The sequence below is a fragment of the Periplaneta americana genome, chromosome 6 (assembly GCF_040183065.1).
Source record: "Periplaneta americana isolate PAMFEO1 chromosome 6, P.americana_PAMFEO1_priV1, whole genome shotgun sequence".
Classification (NCBI taxonomy): domain Eukaryota; kingdom Metazoa; phylum Arthropoda; class Insecta; order Blattodea; family Blattidae; genus Periplaneta; species Periplaneta americana.
Window position 1 is genome coordinate 140,020,557 of NC_091122.1, and position 22,898 is coordinate 140,043,454.

The 22,898-nt window shown below is 32.1% G+C and overlaps 1 protein-coding gene across 2 annotated transcripts; it reads right to left on the reverse strand.

The window, feature by feature from the left end:
- Positions 1 to 267: 267 nt before the first annotated feature.
- LOC138701814 (uncharacterized) lies at positions 268 to 18,855 on the reverse strand. 2 transcript variants are annotated; one of them, XM_069829090.1, is made up of 4 exons: positions 18,721 to 18,855; positions 16,708 to 17,045; positions 12,363 to 12,614; positions 268 to 12,128 (listed from the first exon to the last, which is right to left on the reverse strand). In XM_069829090.1, exons 2-4 carry the CDS (start codon positions 17,030 to 17,032, stop codon positions 12,103 to 12,105), a joined length of 603 nt encoding a protein of 200 aa, XP_069685191.1. In that variant the 5' UTR covers positions 17,033 to 17,045; positions 18,721 to 18,855; the 3' UTR covers positions 268 to 12,102. The 2 variants fall into 2 exon arrangements, with proteins under 2 accessions (XP_069685191.1, XP_069685189.1); XM_069829088.1 differs by lacking the exon at positions 18,721 to 18,855 and adding an exon at positions 18,543 to 18,639.
- Between the last annotated feature and the right edge of the window lie 4,043 nt (positions 18,856 to 22,898).

Here is a 22,898-nt window from a genome sequence, read left to right on the forward strand (position 1 = left end):
GTAACACTGTAAGATGAACAAGGAACACTGTATTCCACTACCCTGGACACAAAAAACGTAAACCTAGCTACTCTGAAGGCTACCCAATACTGAAGATCGCTTGTGCCAAGTGCAAGACCTTGGAAATGTCAGCAGTTGTAGAAAAGACTCAATGACAGCACAAATACCAGCTGGCATTTCATAGATACCCACTACAGAATATGTGAGTAAATTTAAGAATGCAAGAAGGTAAAATACCACATATAGTAGAAAATAAACATACAGATATTCAATAGAAAATAATTTTATTGCTTACAATAAAATTGTTCATATCTTTTAACATGTAGCAAAAAACCTCGTAATTAAAAATATATTGTATTGATGCTACAATAATATACCTACAATTTCCACAATGATGTATGGCAACATTTCTGGATAATTTATGGCCCCAGTGTTATGTTAAAGGAATAAAGAATCCCAGTTCCGAAAAAATGACTATAACACAGTTTCAAGTTCAGAATAGAAACTTGTTTTACTAGTAGTACGTCTACTGATAAACAAAGTAATGAAAGAATTAATATTTCACACAGTATCTGAATAATATTTGTTCAGAGTGCGAATTAATGGGGAGGGGAAGGTGGAAATTCCTCGACTTGTAAATGATTCCCCCCCCCCCCTCTCGAGTCCAAACATACAGATTATATTTAATATTGGTTATTGCCAGAGTCTGTGAATGTTTCAAGCCAGTTTATAGACTCTTTATATGGAATTTTCTCAGTCAGTCCAAAAAATCAAAGGAAGATAGAAGGAATTGCTACTACTTTGGGATATGAATTTAGAAAAACAGAGAAAATGTTCGATATTCGATGGGTAGCATCATCTTGCAGTACTGTAAACTGTAATAACAAATTACTCATCACTAGTCCATTATTTAAAAACTAAATCCCTCTCTTCAAATGTAAGAAATACAGCAAAATGTCAAGGATTCCTAGAAAAATTCGCAACATGTAACTTTGTTGTAGAGTTGGCATTGTTCAAAGACACTTTAGATGTTCTAAAACAACTCTCACTATATTTTCAATTACAAAATTCAGATGCAATCTTCTCATGTATGTATTAACTCCTTAAATGCAATGAACAAAGCTGAAGGGATTTATCTCAAAGCAGCAACAATAGGGAATGATTAAGGTCAAGATATAAAAGAAACATCCAATAAACGCAAAGAAACTTTCAACAACTTTAGACGACAATTCTTACAAGACTTCATTGATAATCTGAATGCAAGACACTTTTTTAAAGACTGTGGCCTTTAAACTGCAGTGACCTTGTTCCATTTGGTGATGACAGAATTGAATCGCTTTGTAATTCAGTAAAAATCTGTGATACAAATCATGAAGATTCTACTATTTCAGAAACTATTACGAAATTCCGTTTGTTTAAGAAAGTAAAGAACAGGAATGCTTAGGTATAAATTGAATGAGATATTCAGCAGAGTTTAAGTAGTGCCAGTGTCTTCTGCAGAGTGTGAAAAACGGTTCAGTATAATCAACAATACACTGACCAAACTAAGGAACAGAATATAATTATATTCAGACACTGTCATCTTTGTTGTTTATATCAATAAATGGACCTGCATTAGAAGATTTTCCAGCAAAACGGTTTGAAACTGACTGAATAAAAAAAGAGGGCCATCATTCTGCTACTGACATACCTCATAGATTATGTAAGCAAATTATTTATTTAAGGCAATGCACTTTCTTAATTGTAACTTTTCTCTTTGATTCGTTTTTCGTAATTTCAGAAATATGTAACTTAAAAACATTAATTATTTGTCCAATTAAGTTACTGAGTTACTATTTATGCAACCGAGAAGATGTTTAATTCTGAAATTCCACTGCTTGAAGTATGTTGATAGAGGAGAAGAGAAACTGGCTAGATATCCGCTCCCCCCATCAAGACCCTTGATTCGCACTCTACATTTGTTCAAACAATCAAAACAAATATAACACATGTCCAGTTTATACCATACAGTGAAAATTTCGTGTGTGCAGTACTTACTGTATTACTTACGTATGTATTATAATACATAAACATATTTGAACTTTACTGAATATCTTCCTCGCATAATCAAAACTCAGCACACAACAATTAAAAAAAAAAAAAAAAAAAGGTAATGAAATTTTTCCCACATACTATGAAAGTTTCATTCCTTTTGACTGTCATGGTTTTCAAATTGCTGTCTTGTCAGATATGTATAAATAATCAGAGTCTTCAATATGAAATAAGAACGTTTCGAATTTTTCAAAATAAAATATTCACCATAAATATCTTCAAACTCAGACCTAATACATACAGCATACGTAATGTGAAAGTTAAATATATGCCGTACTATATAAGCAATTACAGAAATATTGTAATATTAAAAATAGTTCTAAATTCTACTTAAATTAATAAAATTCAATACCGGTACAAAGTTGTCATGTATAGTTTCAGTCACATGGCAAGTAACACTATGAAGACATGCAAGTCAGAGACCTGGCACATGATGTTTGAGTGTTTGTGCTTCATCGCAGTGATTCACACATTCAATCTTCCTGCTTTTTTGCATTCACGAAGGATAAAATCTTGTAAATCTTATACGAGTAAGTATGTTTTATAGGTCTTAAAGTATTACAAATATTATTTTCATATCTTTTTTTATGAAATCCTGTATAAAACATTATACAAATACTTTTGCTTCTTACTTTAACACGAGATGACATGGTATACAGTAAAAATATTGCAAGATACTTCGCCATGAAACTTTTTGAAATAAAATAAAAAAGAGGGTAAATTACATCAGTCATGTCTCTTGTAATGTTAAATAAACAGTGTCATCAAATTTATGCATATTTTCTCATTATACATTTTGTGCATTTCAAAACAAACTCTAACATTCTGAGTTTCATTGCCAGATTTTCAACAGAAAAAAATTATTTAATATCTCAATAAAAGATCTCGTCTTTCTGTCTCATAATCTCAGTTCATAAAAACAGAATTTCTCCTATACTGTGTTAAATTCATTGAATTCATTCAGTTTGCAATTTTTTGGACTACAATAACAGGAGAGGGCAGTGGCAACCAATTTAAATCTCCAACTACAATCACTGACATTACACCAAAATATTCATTACATTCTACTTCATCTAAGATTACGTTTCTTAAAATTTAGACTTCCCTTTGATTCAGTCACACGTAGCAAATGGAATTATAAAAGATATAGTAATCTTACTACTTCTTGAAGGGCTCTTCACTATGGGTAATGGCCAACTTGTTTAATTAGAATATTTGCAACCAAAAACAGAAATAATTTTGCATAAAATAATTATTTTCTCTGAAACATAGAGGTCTTGGAACATAAGTTATTAGGTATCTCGCAAGAAAAAAAAAATCTTTTTTAATTTTTTACTAAACATTATTAACTTTGTAATTTTTTTATTGTGTTAATACAGTAAAAAAGTTATAAAGTTAATCAGTGACTATACAAGTATTAAAAGTTATACAGAACAATGAAGAATAAATGTTGTGTTATATATTACATAATTCACAAATTAACTAATCTATAGATACTGAATATCAACAAAATCCATCCTACAGTTCAGGAGAAATTGCTGTATGCAGACAGAATGCATATAAAGACTTTCTCATAATAAGGAATGCTGGATATGTCTATTTCCGTGGAAATTTCGATATTGAACGTTTACAATGTCACAATACTTTTTCTTTATACTTGGTATAATGAGAAAATAGTTCCGAAGATGACTAACAGTGAAGTCGAAACTAGTCAACTAAGGTAATTTCAACTTAGTTTCAATGTAATACTAGAAAGTTGTTTCTATAACTAAATTGTAAGTAAAATAAAAACGTTCTCAATTCATATGAGATTGTAATATTTATGGAATTCAATTGTGTCTCTTTGTAGACAGCTCATTAATGTTAATTTAATTCTTATTTTTGTCATGGCTTGCAAGAATTATTTTTAAGATGACAACATTACATTCAAATTTAAGCAACACAATGTTATATACAATACATAATGTATTTTATGGAATTTGTAAGAATGATTTGGAAGAAGAAGTTAAAGATGGAATTAGAGTTAGGAATAGACACTACCATGCACTACTGAAGTCCTTGAGAAGGAGATATATATCTCAGAGCCTTATGATCCAGATATATAAGATAGTCCTAAGACTTGCAGTAGTGTATGGTACAGAAATCTGGACTATGACTGTGAAGGTTGAAGAAATGCTCAGAATCTAGGAAAGAAACATTTTAAGGAAAATATATGGGCCTATTCAGGACAGTGGTGAACAAAGGACAAGGACGAACCTGGGGTTGTGCAGAATGTATAGTTCACCTGATATTGTTACTATAATTAAAACTGTGAAAATGGAATGGCTAGGCCACTTGATAAGAATGTCAGAAGAAAGAACTGTCAAAAGTGTTTCAGGGTAAAAGTGAAGATCGGGGAGGAGAGGAAGACCCAGAATAAGATGGCAAGAGGATGTGGAGAATGACATTAGGAAAATTGGGGTCAGAAGATGGAGAACAGTAGCCAGGGACAGAAGACAATGGGCATCAGTTGTGAAGGAAGCAATGGCCAAACTGTTGAGGGCTGTACACTGAAGAAGAAGAAGAAGAAGAAGAAGAAGAAGAATAAGAAGAAGAAGAAGAAGAAGAAAAGGAAGAAGAATGTAATTTATGGACGAAGATTGTTACCTGGTTATTTCCTTTAACTGGTAATCATTTTCTTGAAGTGTAAGTTACATAATGTTTTTTTTTTATCTTACTTTTATAACAAAATCACCAAAATATCTTACTTGGAAAAGTATATTTTATGAGATCTATAAAAATTGAGAGTGAGCAAAATAATCTATCAACTCGTGGATACAAATATGGCTAAATAAATGTATAATACAAATTCTTTTAAACACTACAGATATGTTTCAATTACCTTCATACACGTATGCACACACACACATAGGAAAAAAAATACTCTATTATCACTACTAACATAAATTCCTCTATGTATTATCTTACAACAATATCAAATGCAAATCAGAATTCTAATCGCATTCAAAGTTTGAATAAAAGAGAACATATTTTTACAATCAATAAATGAATAAGTCATTAATACAGGCACATACTGCAATTACAGAAACCTCTGTGTCTTTGTATACAAAAGTACTGATTAAAATGATATGTACCATAATAGTACTTTCAATCTTCCAGGTTAATAATAGTTTGCAGTCAGAGATTAGAGCAAATCGATAAACAAATTTCTACTTCTTGACTCTAACACAAACTACATGAAAATATCTCATAATTTTGTGTCATGTTACCAAGTTTTACAAATGTATAAGAATTGATCAAGTATAAGCTAGATGTAGAGAACATTCAACAAATTAAAAATTTCCATTGACTTTCGATGTTTTAATAAAATAATTTGAAGAATATTTTGATTTCAAATTAAATTTTGATAATATAAGAAGCAAAGAACACAATTAAAGAACAAGTTGTGTACTATGTCTACATTGAAGTGGATATTGTTTGTTGTTTAGTCAACTGTCCGAAGGCAGGTTGGAACCTCATAAGTGACACCAAAAACGCATCCACTCAAGTAGAAGTACATTCTTTAAATGGCATTTACCCTGATTAGCAGAACAAGAAGAAATCTCTTTATATAAAAGCATACTTGAAAGCAAATTTTTAAGTGACACTCAAAGGAACTCAAAGGGTTGGCTTGCTTTACACTAAGGTAATACTGAATTAAACTCTGAAATGTGCTCGTTAGAGTGAACACTTTTTGAACAATTAACACCAATACCTTTCGCCTTGATACTATTATCCAAAATAGAATCTTTCTACATATTAAAACATTACATTTTAAAATCATTGTTGTAGTCCATAGCAATATCACAGCATTGCATATTATCACAAAATAATATAATTAAAGTATTTAAAAATTGCCACCATTCTTCTATATTTATCAAACTTTACAACATGTTCACATAAATTTGAAAAAATAAAAAATAAAATAAAATACTTATATTCGTAAATGAGCACTGATTCAATGTAATTTTACATTGTTAACTCAAGTAATGGCAAAAAGTGTGCTAATATATTCACATATAAAATACAAGACACTCAATTTTGGCATTATGTGTAATGTACAAAGTGAGGAATTGCAGCAAAAATATGACATGCATATATTATGGTCCTGAAATGTCTATGCACAAATATTACACAATTTTATCACACCAGAAAGCTGGCACTATCTCTTTATCTCCTCTACGCATACTCATTTTCTTAGCATCATCTGTACACAGCAGAAAATGTACTAATACGCATTATAGAGAAGTATGGTGCCAAAAATGTTATATAATGCTATGTAATTTGTACATTCATAATCAACTGAATATAAAATATTAACTAAAATAATAATTTATTCCATAAAAGAATGTGCGTATATAAAATGCATCTAGGATTCCAGAGTGTTACATATCATGAAAAGGAAGGTCACCGGTTCTCAAATTGAGGCATAAAGCCATCAGAAAGGAAATACTGCAATCATATCAATCATAATGTCCAAACATATTCTACAAATGATGCAACTTTTGAAATTTAAATAAATAGAGACAAAGTAAATAAGGAAGTGAATACCATATTTTCTCGAATAAGCCACATACCCCACTTTTTAGGGGAGTGGATCAGGACAGCACGTTTGCACATCTCCTTTTTATGTTAAGTTAGGTTAGGTTAGGTTAGGTTAGGTTAGAGTAATTTTAACTGTACGCTTCACTCGTCATTTCAGTTTGAAAAGAACTTAACCTAACATAAAAAGTAGATGTGCAAACGTGCTGTCCTGATCCACTCCTCTTTTTAGAGGGTGGAGAGAACCAAACCCCAAATACAAAAATAAAACTTTCAATGCACATGCACTGCACACGTCAGTCATCTTACTTAATTAGTCGTTTATGTGATATCCTGCAAAATTAATAGCTCACATCATGATTTCCAGGTTCCTTTGCATCTTTGATAATGTTAAGTTTTTTGCTGCAGGTAAATGATCGCAATCTCATATCTTTAATGGCAATCATTTTCAGAACCGAAAATATAAGATGCAAAAACTATACACTTAACACAGTTGAAATTGATTATGACACATGTGCTGCTAATCCAAACACCATTTAACAATGTTAACAATTCAAATATCCATGCGGGAAGCTAATGGCATATGCTACCACCTAAGGAATAGCATAGGAAGAAAATCGAACAATGTTGCCAATTTCATTTCGAACAAGTCACACACACATATTTTTTACTTGTATATTTCGGGGAAAAAAAAAGTGCGCAAGGTATTTGAGAAAATACGGTATTTCTGTATGTATGTTTGTAGTGCTGCCAGTGTAGAACAACTGAGTACAGATGGGAAGGCATACAGGATAGTTCAAGGAATGTTTGTCTTCACTGTAACTTCTAAAATAGATCTACCATCCACACAAAGCACTGTCTGTGCACCACCTCAGTGGCCTTGACAGTTGGGAAGGTGGACGAATTATTGCTGTTAGTGATAGTTGGAAATGAATTTACAGTTCATTGGGAAAATACTTGTCCCATGTAGTCAGCAGTTAATCTGTGATACTGATGGTTATAGTGAATTTTTTTGAAAAGGTAGTCACAGTTAACACAAACATTGTTTTCAACCGAACAACTTTACATTTAAGAAGAGTCAAAGAGCTGCTGCATGGACAATATATGGTCCTTTTCCTTGTGGAGTAAAATAACTGGGTGTAATGTTGTTCATTAGATCTACTTTCCTGCACCCCTTAAGGCTCTCATGGTTTGTATTTTTATTAAGAACACTCAGAATCTGAATTTTCTACAATACAGAAATAAGAACTTAATAAAAAACAAAATTTACTGTTACTAACAGTAAGATTTATACAAAATGTTCATACTTTTTGGGGGTCCATATTTCTTAGGATAAGTTAGATATACTGTACATATATTTTTTATAACTTCGTATTTTGCAATAATTTACTTCCAGATATCATTTTTACACACGAGGTCTCAGATATATATGGAATAATAGTAAGTAGTTTGTCCTGTTTCATTATGTTTATGCCACTGTTACCTATGCAACATACTTAGTTTCTGGTACTAAAATGTTTTACTAATGTGAGACTTTCATAAATTAATAGAAAAGTTATAATAAAAAAGATAACAGTAACAAGCGTTTCTTTTATAAACTACGATATTTCAAAGACAAAATGTGCTCATGACCATAAAATATATGTAATATGCGACATCAAGCAATAAATTCCTTTAAAGAAATATTCTTAATTTAAAGACGTTACTTAGAATGATGTGCATAAACAATTTCACTAATATGTCTATATTATATTTGTTATTACAATAACCAAAGGGATAGACAAATTATTCTTTTTTCAACTTCATTGTAAAAGTGAATGGCATTGAACTGGTTTTTCTTCATAAAAATGTGATGTCTAAAACAAAATAATTCTGTTCAAAATCATGGTTTCCCTATTAAACAAAATCAGTGTTATACGTGCAGATAAGGCAGGTATTCTTAGTTAATGAATATGACAGACTTCATAAACACTATGCTACGTGTTAATTTGTACATACAGCTAAAACTTAAAATTTGCGAATACAGCAGTAAAAGTGGCAAAAAAAGTGATTACGTACAACAAACAATACTGTGCTGGATCATGCTAGTATAATTAATGCGAGCACTGCATACAAATTACAAAATAATAACTGTTCTTGAAGTGATGGTAAGTTGTAATTGAATGAATTGATGTAATGTTTATAGACTCCATATAGACAAAATAAAAATGTAAGTACAGAGTCCTACATCTCCAGGGGTTGGAATCTGCAATATATGGAATCAATTAATGATATCTAAGGCAAACAAGCTTAATTTGTGTTGTTTACTTAGAATTACAAATAAAGATAAGCATGTAAGGTGTTAATGAGGTAGTAATGGATTAGAGTAAATGACTAAGATAAATAATTACTATCCAACTACTCTAGTATTATACGCATTCATTGTTATGTATAGGTACCTATTCTAATAGATGTTCTGTTGATAATTGTTTCCGTCCTACTTGCTTCTGCCAGTACTGTTACCAGTCAGCAGTAACAAGATGGCAAGAAGTTTACACAAGAATCATGCTTAAAATCCTCGATGGAAGCAAGTTAGTCTAGAGTTTTTCCATAAGGAATTTGCTTTATTGCTTTAATATGTTTTCTGTCAAATATTCGTAAGAATAACAGGTTTTAGGTATGATGCATATAGGGTTGCCAACTCCCCCGTATTTCCTGGGATCTCTGTATTTGCCCCTAATTTTTAACAGACTCCCATATTATTCTTCTCTTCGAGCATTTTTCTCCCTTATTTTTGCATAATATAAAAATCTTTATTCTAAACATTTGATTTTTCCGTGAATGATGATGATTTATATGATGAATTTTGTTTTGTTGTTCAAGATGTGCATCAAAATGTGTAGCCTTTGTATAAGGTAATGCTTGCCAGAAATGGGTTTTAGTGCTCACCCATTTAAAATCAAACCATGTTAATGTTATTAAAAAAAAAAAAAAAACTGGCGAGTTTTATTCTAAGCTTACCAAGTGGTAATGCTCATACAAAGAGGATGTTTTATCTCATGAACAATAATGGGACAGAAGCACGACACATCTAATCAAATCAGAGCTCCAAACTGCAGTCAACTTCAACTATTATATGAGACAAATATGTCTCAGAATGCTTTAATTTTAGCCTAGCTGCTGAAGTGCCAAATAAAGTTGTTTTTCAGAAACTGAACCGAATAATTTGTCAATTTTCTATGTGAAATTTTGTCGATTCCTTAGTCTCCCATATTTTCTTCAAAAAAAGTTGACAATCCTAGAGATACATACATAGAAAAGAAAAAATTTCTAAAATGCCAGATAGGAGTATGAGAAAGCTTTTTGGGGTTTTCATACCTCATGAAGCACACAGATCACAATTTGTTATTAACAAGATGCCCTCATCTCAACCTATATTGTTGTTACTTGTGGGAAGATCTTAAAGACAAATTCTATGAAAGAAACTCTCTGTATGCTCTGGAAAACTCCATTCTTTTTTGTTATTTTACTACACTTTTCCAAATGCTATGGTTATATAGCATCTGAATGAGATGAAGGTGATAATGCAGTGAAATGAGTCCAGAGTCCAACACCGAAAGTTATCCAGCATTTGCTTTTATGGGTTGAGGGAAAACCCCGGAAAAAACCTCAACCAGGTAATTTGCCCCAACCAGGATTTGAACCCAGGCCCACTCGTTTCATGATCAGGTGTGCTAACCATTACTCCACAGTGGTGGACAGAAAACTATATGTCTTAGAATTTATGGCATATGTTCGAAAAAGTGACAGACATTTAAAACAGTATATACTTGTTATGGTAAGTGCACATTTTAATTACTCTAGAATTCCAGATTGCTCTGATTACTGGAGCCGTTCAAGATTCATTTTCTTAACAGAAGCTAAGTGCTTAGTTACTAACATCACTAACGATTCATTATGACCACAGTGGAGCCAAATATCTACAGAACACCCATTACTAAACATATCTCCCTTTCATTATAGACTGCACAGAAGACAATTAGTGAGGCAATATTAGACATGTAACAGATAAGAACTTTTACTTTCATAGTAAAACTCTTCTGCAAGTTTCATGATTACATTTTATGAAATATTCATTTTCGAGAGAAATAACTTCATTGTTGGCATACATGGCACGAAAGTTTCGTTAGTAGTTTGAATAGCAGCTAATTAGAAAGAGGGAGGAGGGTGATGATATTGTCAGGCTTCTATTAATATACAAGGATACAAATACTGGGCAGTTTTAGCTGGTTATGTGTCAACATAGGCTAATTATCATTAATTATACACTAATAGGAAAATATGATTGTCACTGAAGCAATATGAGCTAAAATGATAGTAACTTTATAATATATTGTTAAATTCAATGTTGAGACCTTTTTATGACAAATAATGGTCTTAACTTCTTAAAAAATTAACAATTTCAATAATTATACTACTATAAAAGCATATCTCTTCCGCATATTTGTTCCAAAGATGCAGGTTTTCAAGTGAGAATACATGTAACTATACTTACTATTATAATTATACCATTAGAACATGTATGTAATGAAAAGCAAAGCAAACCTCATGTAGACCTAACTAAGGAACTTCAAATTTTTATGAGATTCTCATTTTAATTAATTGCTTAGCATTTGTACGATCAGAAACTTCTACATCAATGAAAACAATAAAACTGTTTGTAGTAATAATATTTTATTTAATGACGCTTTCAACTATAGAGGTTAATTAGCGTCTACATTCAACACAAATTTTGCCTGGAGCCCTTGTTAGGGACAGGGTTCTTTTATGTGCCATAAATCTACGACACAAGACCCACAGCTTTACTTCCCTCCTGAAGGAAGCCATGCTGAGGATTTTATTAAAACCCTTCATCATCTAAGAACATTCACATCACCAACAGCCACAACTCCTTCAAGAATTATATGTTCTACCATAAGTGTAAACATAATATGGCATGAGACAATAGTAACACAATAAAAATCGTACTATTTAAAGACAAAAGTAAAACAACATAACATAGTTGTATTCTAAAAATACAAAGGTACCACATATCAATCTAAAGATTGAATTATATCACTTCTGGCGCAATCACATATTTACACCACATAGCACTTCATTTCGAAGTGAACAATATCTCGATGTACGAGATTCATTTAGGATTAAGATGAAAACTTATTCATAAAATAAATTGAATAAATGACATTTAAAATTGTATATGAAAGAAAAACACTAAAAATGTAAATGTAAGTAAAAACTATGAATACAGTCACAGAAATATTAAAAATATAAATGCACTGTAGTATAATGCCAAATATGACAAGATCAATGGAATAATATAATCAGTGCAACATATGAATTCAATTCAGCAAGTTGTCATTATGAGCAGCGTAATTAACAGAATTATGGCCTTCAACCAAATTTAGCCTCCAGCTCATCTAAAAAAAAAAAAAGAGAGAAAAAGGAAAACATTGCATTATTACTGTAAGTAAAGCAATAAAATACAGCCAGCACCTCCAGTAGATGATAATAAATTAATATTAATTATAAATTACAATCAACATATTTTTCCTCCAATGCCACCAGGTTGTCATTTGATATTTCTGGTCTCTCTCTGGCAACAATCAACATCTTAAATTCTGTATACTTACGACAGACAGAATAATTCATACCTGCACAGTCATTGTATCCTTCCTCTCTAAGTGCATACAGTAATCCACCAAGTGTGGCTTCTTTAGGCGAGTGCCCAATCCAATCTTCTAACAAATAAATCACACAAACATCTGCCTCTTCACAGTAGATATTTACTCTGGTTCTAATATTGTGTATTCGATGCGTCAAACCAAGCATATGTGCCAGCCCTGTCCAACCCTTTATCACCCTATGGTTTCGACGCACAACTGCCATCATTTCACGTGTTATGCCTATGAAAAACAATATTTCTTCATGACTTAAGTTTCACAAGTCTCGTTTAAGACTTAATGACATTTGTCAAATGACAGATTATGAAGAAAAATGTATATATACATATTAAAAGAAACAAAAGTTTGTATAATCATAAATATTATTTTTATCTAATTGCGAGTACTTGGCTTTGCATCATACAACCAAGTGCCCCCATCCAGAAGTGACGTGACATAGGCATTACTGTTGGTACACCATGGGAGACGGACTACATAGTAACACATGATAATGATTGTTAATAGAGTAATAATGGAATACCAATAGTGAAAACGGGACTACTCTGCAAAAACCTAGACCTATCACAAAACACTGAGATTGTCCATCACAAATTATTCAACATGGAATGCCAACTATCTAGCCATTCGGCTAACAATGCTCTTCATGTACAAGGGTGGGTTGAAGTAATTTGCATATAAAAACAGTCTCTTTTACGTTTAGAAGCCCATAGTCCGTTACCAGGATAAAATTTTCCAGTCAGTTTTTATACTTTAGCACTGTGACCTTCTAGAATAATTCTATTGGATTTTTTTAGCTGGTTATTTAACGACGCTGTATTAACTACGAGGCTATTTAGCGTCAATGAGATTGGTGATAGCGAGATGGTATTTGGCGAGATGAGGCCGAGGATTCGCCATAGATTACCTTGTATTCTTCACCTTACGATTGGGGAAAACCTCGGAAAAAACTCAACCAGGTAATCAGCCCAAACGGGGATCGAACCCACACCCGAGCGCAATTTCAGACTGGCAGGCAAGTGCCTTAACCGACTGAGCCACGTCAGTGACTATTTGATTTTCAAGTATGTTGGTCTCCCCTTACCATAACAATATCCTAAGTTTAACTATACTCAATTTTGGGTATAATGTGCATTACTGAAGTAAAACATGCTTTGAAGTCCGTATAAAATCAAATTATCCCAACCATAGGTCAGTGTATGTATCCTAGAACAGAATGCAGAGGTTAGGTAGGCATTTAAAAATTTTAATTAGACCTAACAAGATAAAAAAATTTTAGCTCACACTTAAGTTCTTGATAAGGCTTATTTTGTAAATTTAAAATATCTCCTATTAAAATCAACGACAAAAAACACTTAGGCTATTTATTAGTCTTTCACCATCCATAATTTGTGTACATGACATGATCTGGAATGAAACTAAGTTGGTTACCAAATAACCTATAAACCCAAATTATTCAGTGTTTGTAAATTGTATTACTAATAAACTATTAATGATATATTACTAAATTTATTAAAAATATGTTCTAAACATGTGTACTGTACACATATATGAATTTGGTTACTGTATCTCACCTGGTTTCCCAACAATATTGCTTTGAATGTGATGCGTCATTTCATAGACTGGTAAACACGAAAGTTTTTTTTTTTTTTTTTACCAAGCAGTATTAGTGTGATGACCACAAATTTTTAACACTTCATGATAGGCAATTGTGAAATAGACAATATATATTAAACTGACATGTGTTTGAAGATTAGGTAAAGTTTTATTCAATAAACTGTAACTTCAACCCAAATTATCCTGACCCCTCTACTCCCACATATGATTATACAGATTTGTTTACACACACATTTACTAATTCTTAACACAGTTTTATACTACTACCAAATGCTAACCAGTGTGTAATGAATGATGCACTACTGCTAGACTGAAGGTTAAGTGAATTCATGGTACTGTATGTGTAGTTGATCCTCAGGATGAGTTCAGTTCTGTCACTCTAATGCCACATTCATAGTGCAAACTTAAAAGTAAACATAATAATCTGACGTAAACAGTGACATTAAAAGTTCTGAACTCTAAGAGAATAACTAATTTTATTGGTTCTATATGATATTGTTGACTGATAGAATTGATTGTGGGATAAGATAATTGTGTGTTGTTGTGGAGACAATAAATTTAGTTTATATTGTTATGGAGTTCAGATGCTAATTCTGATATTGCAAGCTGATTTTGCAATGTTGCTCGATTATTTGTACCTTTAAGACAGGGCTGGGCAACAAGAGCAAATTCTACTCTCTCACAGGGAGCCATATGACTTCTCTTCAACCACTTTCTTCCCCTCTGAACACCGCGCAGTGTTGATTCCATGATGGATGAATATTAAGCGTCCCCGTTTAGAGTTCGGATTCACTCCTGGTGCCCAGCCCTGCTTTAAGAACAGAATACACGTCGAAATAATACAACAATGAGTTTATCCTATGCTTTGATTGATTCTCATTATTTCATTATCTCGTCAGTATATCTACAGTGTTTTTTTATTTAAAAAAAAAAGCATTCAATATTTTGAGAGATCATAGTATTCATCAAAAGAGACAAAAAAAACTTGTAAACATGGGTCCTAAAGTTAATGTCTTTCGAAATATGAGTACTTGTACATCAACATCACAGAAGATGTTCAATGTGATTTCCATTGGGGAGGTGGGGGAGGGAGAATTCAATATTATGAGAGTCGGTAGTATTCATCAAAACAAGAAAAGGTCTAATAAACACGGATTCTAAAATTAAATTTTGTACAAAACAAGGACCTTGAAATTGGTACTGTGTCCATGTTACGTTTTTGTTAAAAAATTCTCTTAAAAACGAAAAATAATCAACTAAATGTATAGAGTGCATGAAAATTTTTGTCTAGCAGTGATGCATTCAATGTCGCTTATCAGGCAGTGTCTGGAAGCAAAGGTACACTAAGTGAAAGTACTGTATATAGAAAGAATTTGACTACTGTCAATCTATAAGACTTTATGTGGGTCAGTGGGCAACTCTCAATGTACTGTATATGTTGATTGGCAGTTTAGAAATGTGGTAATGCTTCTACAAGTGTCCTTTCATATTAATAATAAATAAATAAACAAATAAATAAAATATGTAAATAAATTTATATAAAAACAAAATTATAGTGGTATACTAGTAATTTGGAATGTAAAAAGAAAGGTTGTAGGGGTAAAACATGTCATTGTTCATTTAACATTTTAGTCTTAACTGAGTCAGTCATCATCAGATACAAAAGCTGTTGCATTTGCATTATTCTTCTAAGAGTGGGAACCTGTTGAGTAAATCTTTCATTTACTTCAAAGAGGTATTTTCATATTAAACATTTTCACTGCATAATGTGTTTTTAGGCTTTCATGGTGAATGTCATGAGAGAGAGATTTCTGGGTAGTCCATAATGTCCTTGAACTTGATGGCTTCCATCAACAGAGCAGACATGTATGTAAATGTTAAGTTCCAAGACACTGTGAAATACCCAAAAGTCTATTTCAGATTTGAACTGTAGTTCAAAGAATATTCAGGAGTCGCAAAGAGAATTATAATTATAATGGCACAATTTTGAAGAGTGTGATCCCAAAACTCTCTCAGACCATTCGGCCATTTTTATACTTTATACATATATGATTAGGCCTATGTTTGAGACTTCTATCACTATATTTTCAGCTTGTTTTCTTCCAAAACAATGCCAAGCCTCGTCTAAAAGTTTGTAATATGGTGCATGTCACTTGAAAACTCGCCGGTGGATAAAAAAATTAGCCCAGACCTTTCATAAAAATGGACTTACCGCATTATGGAATCACACTCTTCAATTATATTCTACTAGTTTTTAACGGACAGAGATATCTAAATGGAATTTGATAATGAAAAGAAACAGATAAAGTTTAGGCATAGCTGTACTTCATGCCCAGACATTTAGCCATTAGGAGAGGTCAGATTTATATCTAGGCCTACATTGTTTTGATAATTAAATTTTTATTTTGTATATCTATGAAATGTATTGCAGTAAGATTGTAACATTTGACAATATCTATAGTGAAGTTTTTCATTCAATGACAATAAAGATTATTATTATTATTATTATTATTATTATTATTATTATTATTACTTCTTGTTTACAGACGTATACGTTATGGACATGAGAAAACAGAGAGAAAATTAACTACAGTAGCCTGTGTAGCTTACATGCCACTACGTGCTTTGTCTTTCAGCATGTAGCCTAACTACAAAAAATTATGTATTGTTTGGGGAGTATCGGAAGAGGATTTATACCTACCGATGTTGAGGTTTTGAGTACTAGTTGGCCTTTCATTGTTCATTTCAATCTTCTCTTCAGCAGTCTGAAGATTTGTGGCTAGCCATCGATAATCCTTTTCAAGTATGTTAACAAATTTTGTAAAGCTCTCAGGTCCTTTACCAGGCAAAATGTCAATAAGAATATCAATTTTTTCTGGATCTGTAACTTTATTCTTGATGCGCTGATACTCTTCACCACTTATCAGTTCTTCCTGAAGTAAGGCAGTGCAGATGTCTTCAAATACTAGATCAGAACGTAAAATCTCACGCATATTCTTTAGTCTTGTAACATTCCTTTGTTCCATGGTGAAATATATTCTGAAATAATAAAAGAAGCAACAAAAACAAGTTTTCATGTTAGTGCTTACATTGTGACAGGCCTAACGCATTACGAGGCAATAAAACGTACTATTATACATTCTATGTAGGCCTATGCTTATAAGTTACGATATTTCTCAATAACTCACCAAAGTCAAGTGGGGTAAGCGTATCCCAGAAAATGCATCTGATGGGAATTATTAATACTCTAACACAAATTTATAGCAGGATATTTCGAATTTTAAAGAGGTATTATTTTGGAATATTCTTTAAATAATGTAATAGAATCTTTGCTTTTAGGTCTATACATAGGGATATTAAACACTCTTCATAGGTCATAGTTACCCGGTATTTTGGAGAAGTTTAACCTATAACATATACTATATGGGCATTTTTAATCTGAAACATAATTATTTAATGATGCTGTATCACACTGGTAAAAGACGGTTTTCTGGCGAGATGAGTCATAGGAGTATGACATTCGCTTTTACAGTAGGAGAAAACATCGGAGCACACTCAATTAGGTAAGCTACCCACGCAGAATTCGAACCCATGTTCATGTGCAACCTCAGAGCAGGATTCTAGTTAATCCCCAAGCTACGCCAATGTATTTTGCCTGAAGGCGATTTTTTTTCCATTTATCATTAAATTATTTATTATTTTTCTCGGGTATTAAATCTATGTATTTATTATTATTTAGATGAATTAATTTAAGTATTAAATTGTTAATCTGCTCTAGGATATATGTATGTCGACAATTCCAACCTGTCGGTCTTTGCAGAACTAAATTACCTTCATCCATTTTAAGAAAAACTTTTTCCTGAAGAAAATAACATATTTTGTAATAGTATAATGACTTTCACTTTTCATTTCTTTCTTTAAAAAAAAGGCAATTAAAAATTGGGCTATTACAAGAAAAAGAGATCTAAGCTGAAAAATGACTTATATTCTGAAAATTTTGTTTTTATACAATCTAGACAGAAACGAATGAAAGTACATTTATACAGCTGCAGTTGAGCAATAATAAGTGCAAACAAAATTCTTTGTATATCTATTAAGAACAACAGTAAATTATCTACTCTAGCGTAGGAGTGGGCAAAAAATAGAATTAGTTTTAGAAACAATCTGAACGTAACACGAGAAAATTAAAATTGTAATTGTATTTGAACTGTTCAATGTAAAATTTAAAGAATGAGAAATTTATATTGTTTGCATATTTAATTAATGGCATAATAAAATTTAGATCCTACTGCAGCACCCCCAAACCAGTATAAGCACATAATAAATTGTTATGGACAAAATTACACTTGACGGAAAGCGTCACATGTAACATCCAACCGACGCCAAGTTAGAGGCGCAGCAAAAACGCCGGCAAACACGAATTTATATTATTTTCTTATACCTTTTAATGACGATGGACTTCAATGTAAACGTCTTTATAAAACTGTATTTTCTTACATGCATATGCTAAATCTATATAAAGCATACAACACTTACTCTTTATATACAACAAAAGGGAATATAACAGGTGTATGACAAGCAGGTGCTCACCCACACAAACAATACTGGACGTAAACAAAGACCGAAAATATAAGATTGCATTTCAGAAATACCAACAAACTTAAGACGGTTCTAGTTTAATGTCGTTCCATAGATGAAAATAAATTATGAATACCTGAGTCCATGTGAACATTTTTTAACCAGTGTACATAAAAAGCAACAATACGATTACATCCTTGTTGTATTATTTACAGTCGATATTCAATTCACTACAATACATTATTAGATAATAGATTGGCTCTCCTGTAACTGCTGAGTCGATGCAGAATGCGAATGTGACGAATATCTCTACGCCATCTATGAACAAATTCTGCAAATACTGAAGTTGAACGAGGACGCGTGGGAGGTTTGAATCACAAAAATTGTATAGACCAGGCGTTCTCAACCTGGTGCTCGCGGGCACTATAGTGCTCCTTTAATGACATTTGGTGCTCTCATCATGCGAGTAAAAAAGTGCTCGCGAGCACGAATGCTCCTGAGATCTTTTTTTTTTTTTTTTCAATTCAAACTTTGTTGTACGAACCGGAACAGGGTTCCTATACATCCATTACAATATGTTAGAGATCTGATAGACCTTCTCGCATATCATGGTATATAATCCGTTTTCAGTGTGGACTTAACAGAAAAATCAAGATCAATCATGAAAATAATATGGGTGCTCATACAGAACTTCAGTTGATAGATCTCGGACCTCCTCAGCGTTGAAATATTTGTTTTAAAAAGAGAAATTCATAGTCTTCTTGGGGCAGAAGATACAAAAAAGACTTCAAATAGTGCGTAGTGTTTCTCTTAAATGTCTACCTAGTCTGTCCGGAAGAACCTACCTATGTGAAAAAATCTTTCTCAGTTATGAAATACCTAAAAAATAAATCATGATCATGATTAACTTATTCACATCTGCAGGACTATTTAAGTGTAGCTACAAGCGACTTCTCTTTGGACATCACTGACATTCTGAGTAACATTCAGGTTCAAGGAAATCATACATCTTGTGAGTTTTTTTTTAATTTATTTATTTACTTATATATTTTACTTGTATTTATGTATTCAAATAGGCCTATTAAACCTATACATTTCATGGTGCTCGCTTACTTAATATTACACGTGAGCAGTGCTCACAATCTTCAAAAGGTTGAGAACTCCTGGTATAGACTCTAGCCTAGGCTTTATTTAAAATTAAATCATTATTGCAAAATTAGCATGGAGAGATTAAATACATGTTTGAGAAAAATTTGACTTGTATTCAAAACTGCATGGGCAAGATCGAGCTGATATATACAAAATTCACAGGGATTTTTTTACACTTCATAAAGTGTTGTTATGAGATAATGTGAACTTCTTGTGTTATTCCTCATACCTTCTTATATTCTTACATAAAAAATATGTCGATTTTATGTAAAAACACATAAATAATATGATGCAGTGAATAAGCTTGCAATATATGGTATATTATTTGCAATAGTACATTTTGAGATGATTTATCTTTTATTGTTTGTTAGTAAATTTTATTTCTTCAAGCACTGTTGTATTATTTACAGTCGATATTCAATTCACTATAATACATTATTAGATAATAGATTGGCTCTACTGTAACTGCTGAGTCGATGCAGAATGCGAATGTGACGAATATCTCTATGCCATCTATGTACAAACTCTGCAAATACAAACAAATAAATAATAAACAAATATTTAATCAAATTTCATTGTAAACTATATTCCACTCTTCTCTTTCCCCAGAATAAGGCGGGATTAATTCATTAGATTATTCATACAATACCTAATTGGATTTAAGAATGACGATATTTTCATGAAGCATTTCTTACAAAAGTAATAGACATGTATGACACGGTATAAACACCCATAAAATCTCGCATCATCTTGTTTAATTAATACTAATATTGGTGGAAATTTTAATTGGTTTCTTAGCCCTTTATGTTTATTTTTATCTCTCCTGTACTTTGCAATTTGTCAGTAAAATATACTACTAAAAATATACCACTGTAAAGTAAAATGCCAACATAGTTTAATATGAACATAGTGAAGTACAGTAGTTGTTTATTTAAATAACTTAACAGTTATATATGTGTTAAAAGAGTGTAATCAGGAATGAAGAAGTAAATTAAGTATCAGATATTAGATTAGAGATATAGGAATTGCCATTGGGCAGAGTAAGGAGCATCTCTAAGCACTTCAGCACAAATAAGCTTTTATTATATCAAATACTATTTTTTTTCCTGTCAGTAGCTGTGAACGATCAACATACGGCTCTGTACAAGAAAATTGGAGCAGTAGTACTTCATATAATCTTACAATGGCATCTATTCGCTCTTTTTCATATGGATTTGTGCTATTTAAGATTTAGGTATGTTAAGTTTCACATTAAGACTCTACTGTTTCTAATATTTTTATTATTTTCCATTCATGGAAAATGTAGCCCTAACACGTTTCCTTCCTTTCGTAAATATTATTTTTGCTTTTGAATGTCATATTATGCAGCTGACCTACTTTTCTTAGATTATGCAGGATGTTTCCGAACTCTACCGACAAACTTCAAGAGGAAATCCTGAGACGGTATCTGAACATTTTGAGATAAGGAATGTATGACCATTGGAGCTCTGTTTTGGAGTTATATGCGTTTATTTGTTGGTAAACAAAACCTTGTCCGATAACCACGTCATCATTAGCTCATTTTATCCCTCCTTCTGTTTCTTGCTTTGGATATGAAAGAACATGTTATGGGTCGTAGTTGAAGGGGTGGTCCTGTCTCATGGACAGTCAGATCACCTGACTTTATACCGATAGGCATTTTTTCGTGGAGAGACAGCAGAATTTTAGTGTATACAACACCTGTAGATAATAATTAATTAGACCTTGTTGCTCGTATTAATGCTGTCTGTGTTGAGTTGCGAAATACTATGGAATGCTAGAAAGGGTACGCCAGCCCATGGTGAGGCGTTTGGCATTTTGTTGTGATGCTTAAGGATGACATTTTGAACATATCCTATAAATCCTGACCTTATGATAATTAAGGGGTTAGGTACAGCTTACAGCAGTAAAATTTCTGGAAATATTCAACATTTTTTTCCTGCATTACTGCATCTTGTACAATAATGAAAATTGGTAAGTATAAAACACTGTCCTTCTGCTATATGAAAAAAAAAAAAAAAATTTACGATTTAAAAAAAACTATTTTTTTTTGTCAAAATTTAAAATTGTGGCAGTTTAATGTGCAATGATGAAGCGTTTCCCCTCATAACTCATAAACTAGTTCACTTTTTCATGTTCTCTCTCTTTTATTTTATTGCTGAAACTCATGTTTACAATATCATGCTCTTTCAACTACATAAATAAATAATATTTTTTTTTTATTTTTTTTGTTAGAAGAAAATACTGATATTTGACCATTTTTTAAAATGAATTTATTTTTTTATCAGACAATCTGCCAAAGGTAGAGAACTGATCTTGCATCACAGAATGTTGGATAGTTTTTGAGTTATGTGGAAAACGCTTCATCACTGCACAAGGAATTGAATTTTGAAAAAAGAAATGTAACTAATTAAAAAAAAAATCGTATAAATATTTTTTATAGCAGAAGGACAGTGTTTTACACATACTAATTTTCATTTTTGTACAAGATACAGTAGTGGAGGAAAAAAATGTTGAATATTTCCAAAATTTTACTACTGTAAGCTGTACATAACCCCTCAAATGGATCCTAAAAATTATGTTGCCTTATTGATCTTTCATATGACCCAGCATGTGTGTTTTTCCGATAAGTTATAAAGGAGGCTTTATTGCTCATGGGTACAACCTCAAAACTTCCAGATTCATCCTCCAAACATTCCTTTAAAGTTTGTCGGTGGAGTTCGAAAACATCTATATATATAATTTGAATTGGTAATGGAAATTACGGGAAAATGGCTGAACGGATTTTAATAAATGGCCCCTCATTTTGAAGCTTGGAACCCAAAGTTTTTGGGAAAAATAGTAGTTTTCAGTGAAATGTCAATTTTCCTACATAATTTTCCTATTTTCCAAAATCCATCTGTCGTCAGTTTTGAGAACTAGCTAATTGCATTCAGGAGAAGCGAAGCAAGCATCACGTCGGCCGTGTTGCATTTCAGAATAAAACAAAACACACACTACAGTAAACAATATTACACGAAGGCCATGATCTGCAAGAATGCTGACATATTTAGAGCTCAAATTAAATTGGTTATTAAAAACGTAACTTACTAAAAATAATTTACAGGTTCGATTCTGTGGTGTGTAATTTTCTGGGTACAACTGTGT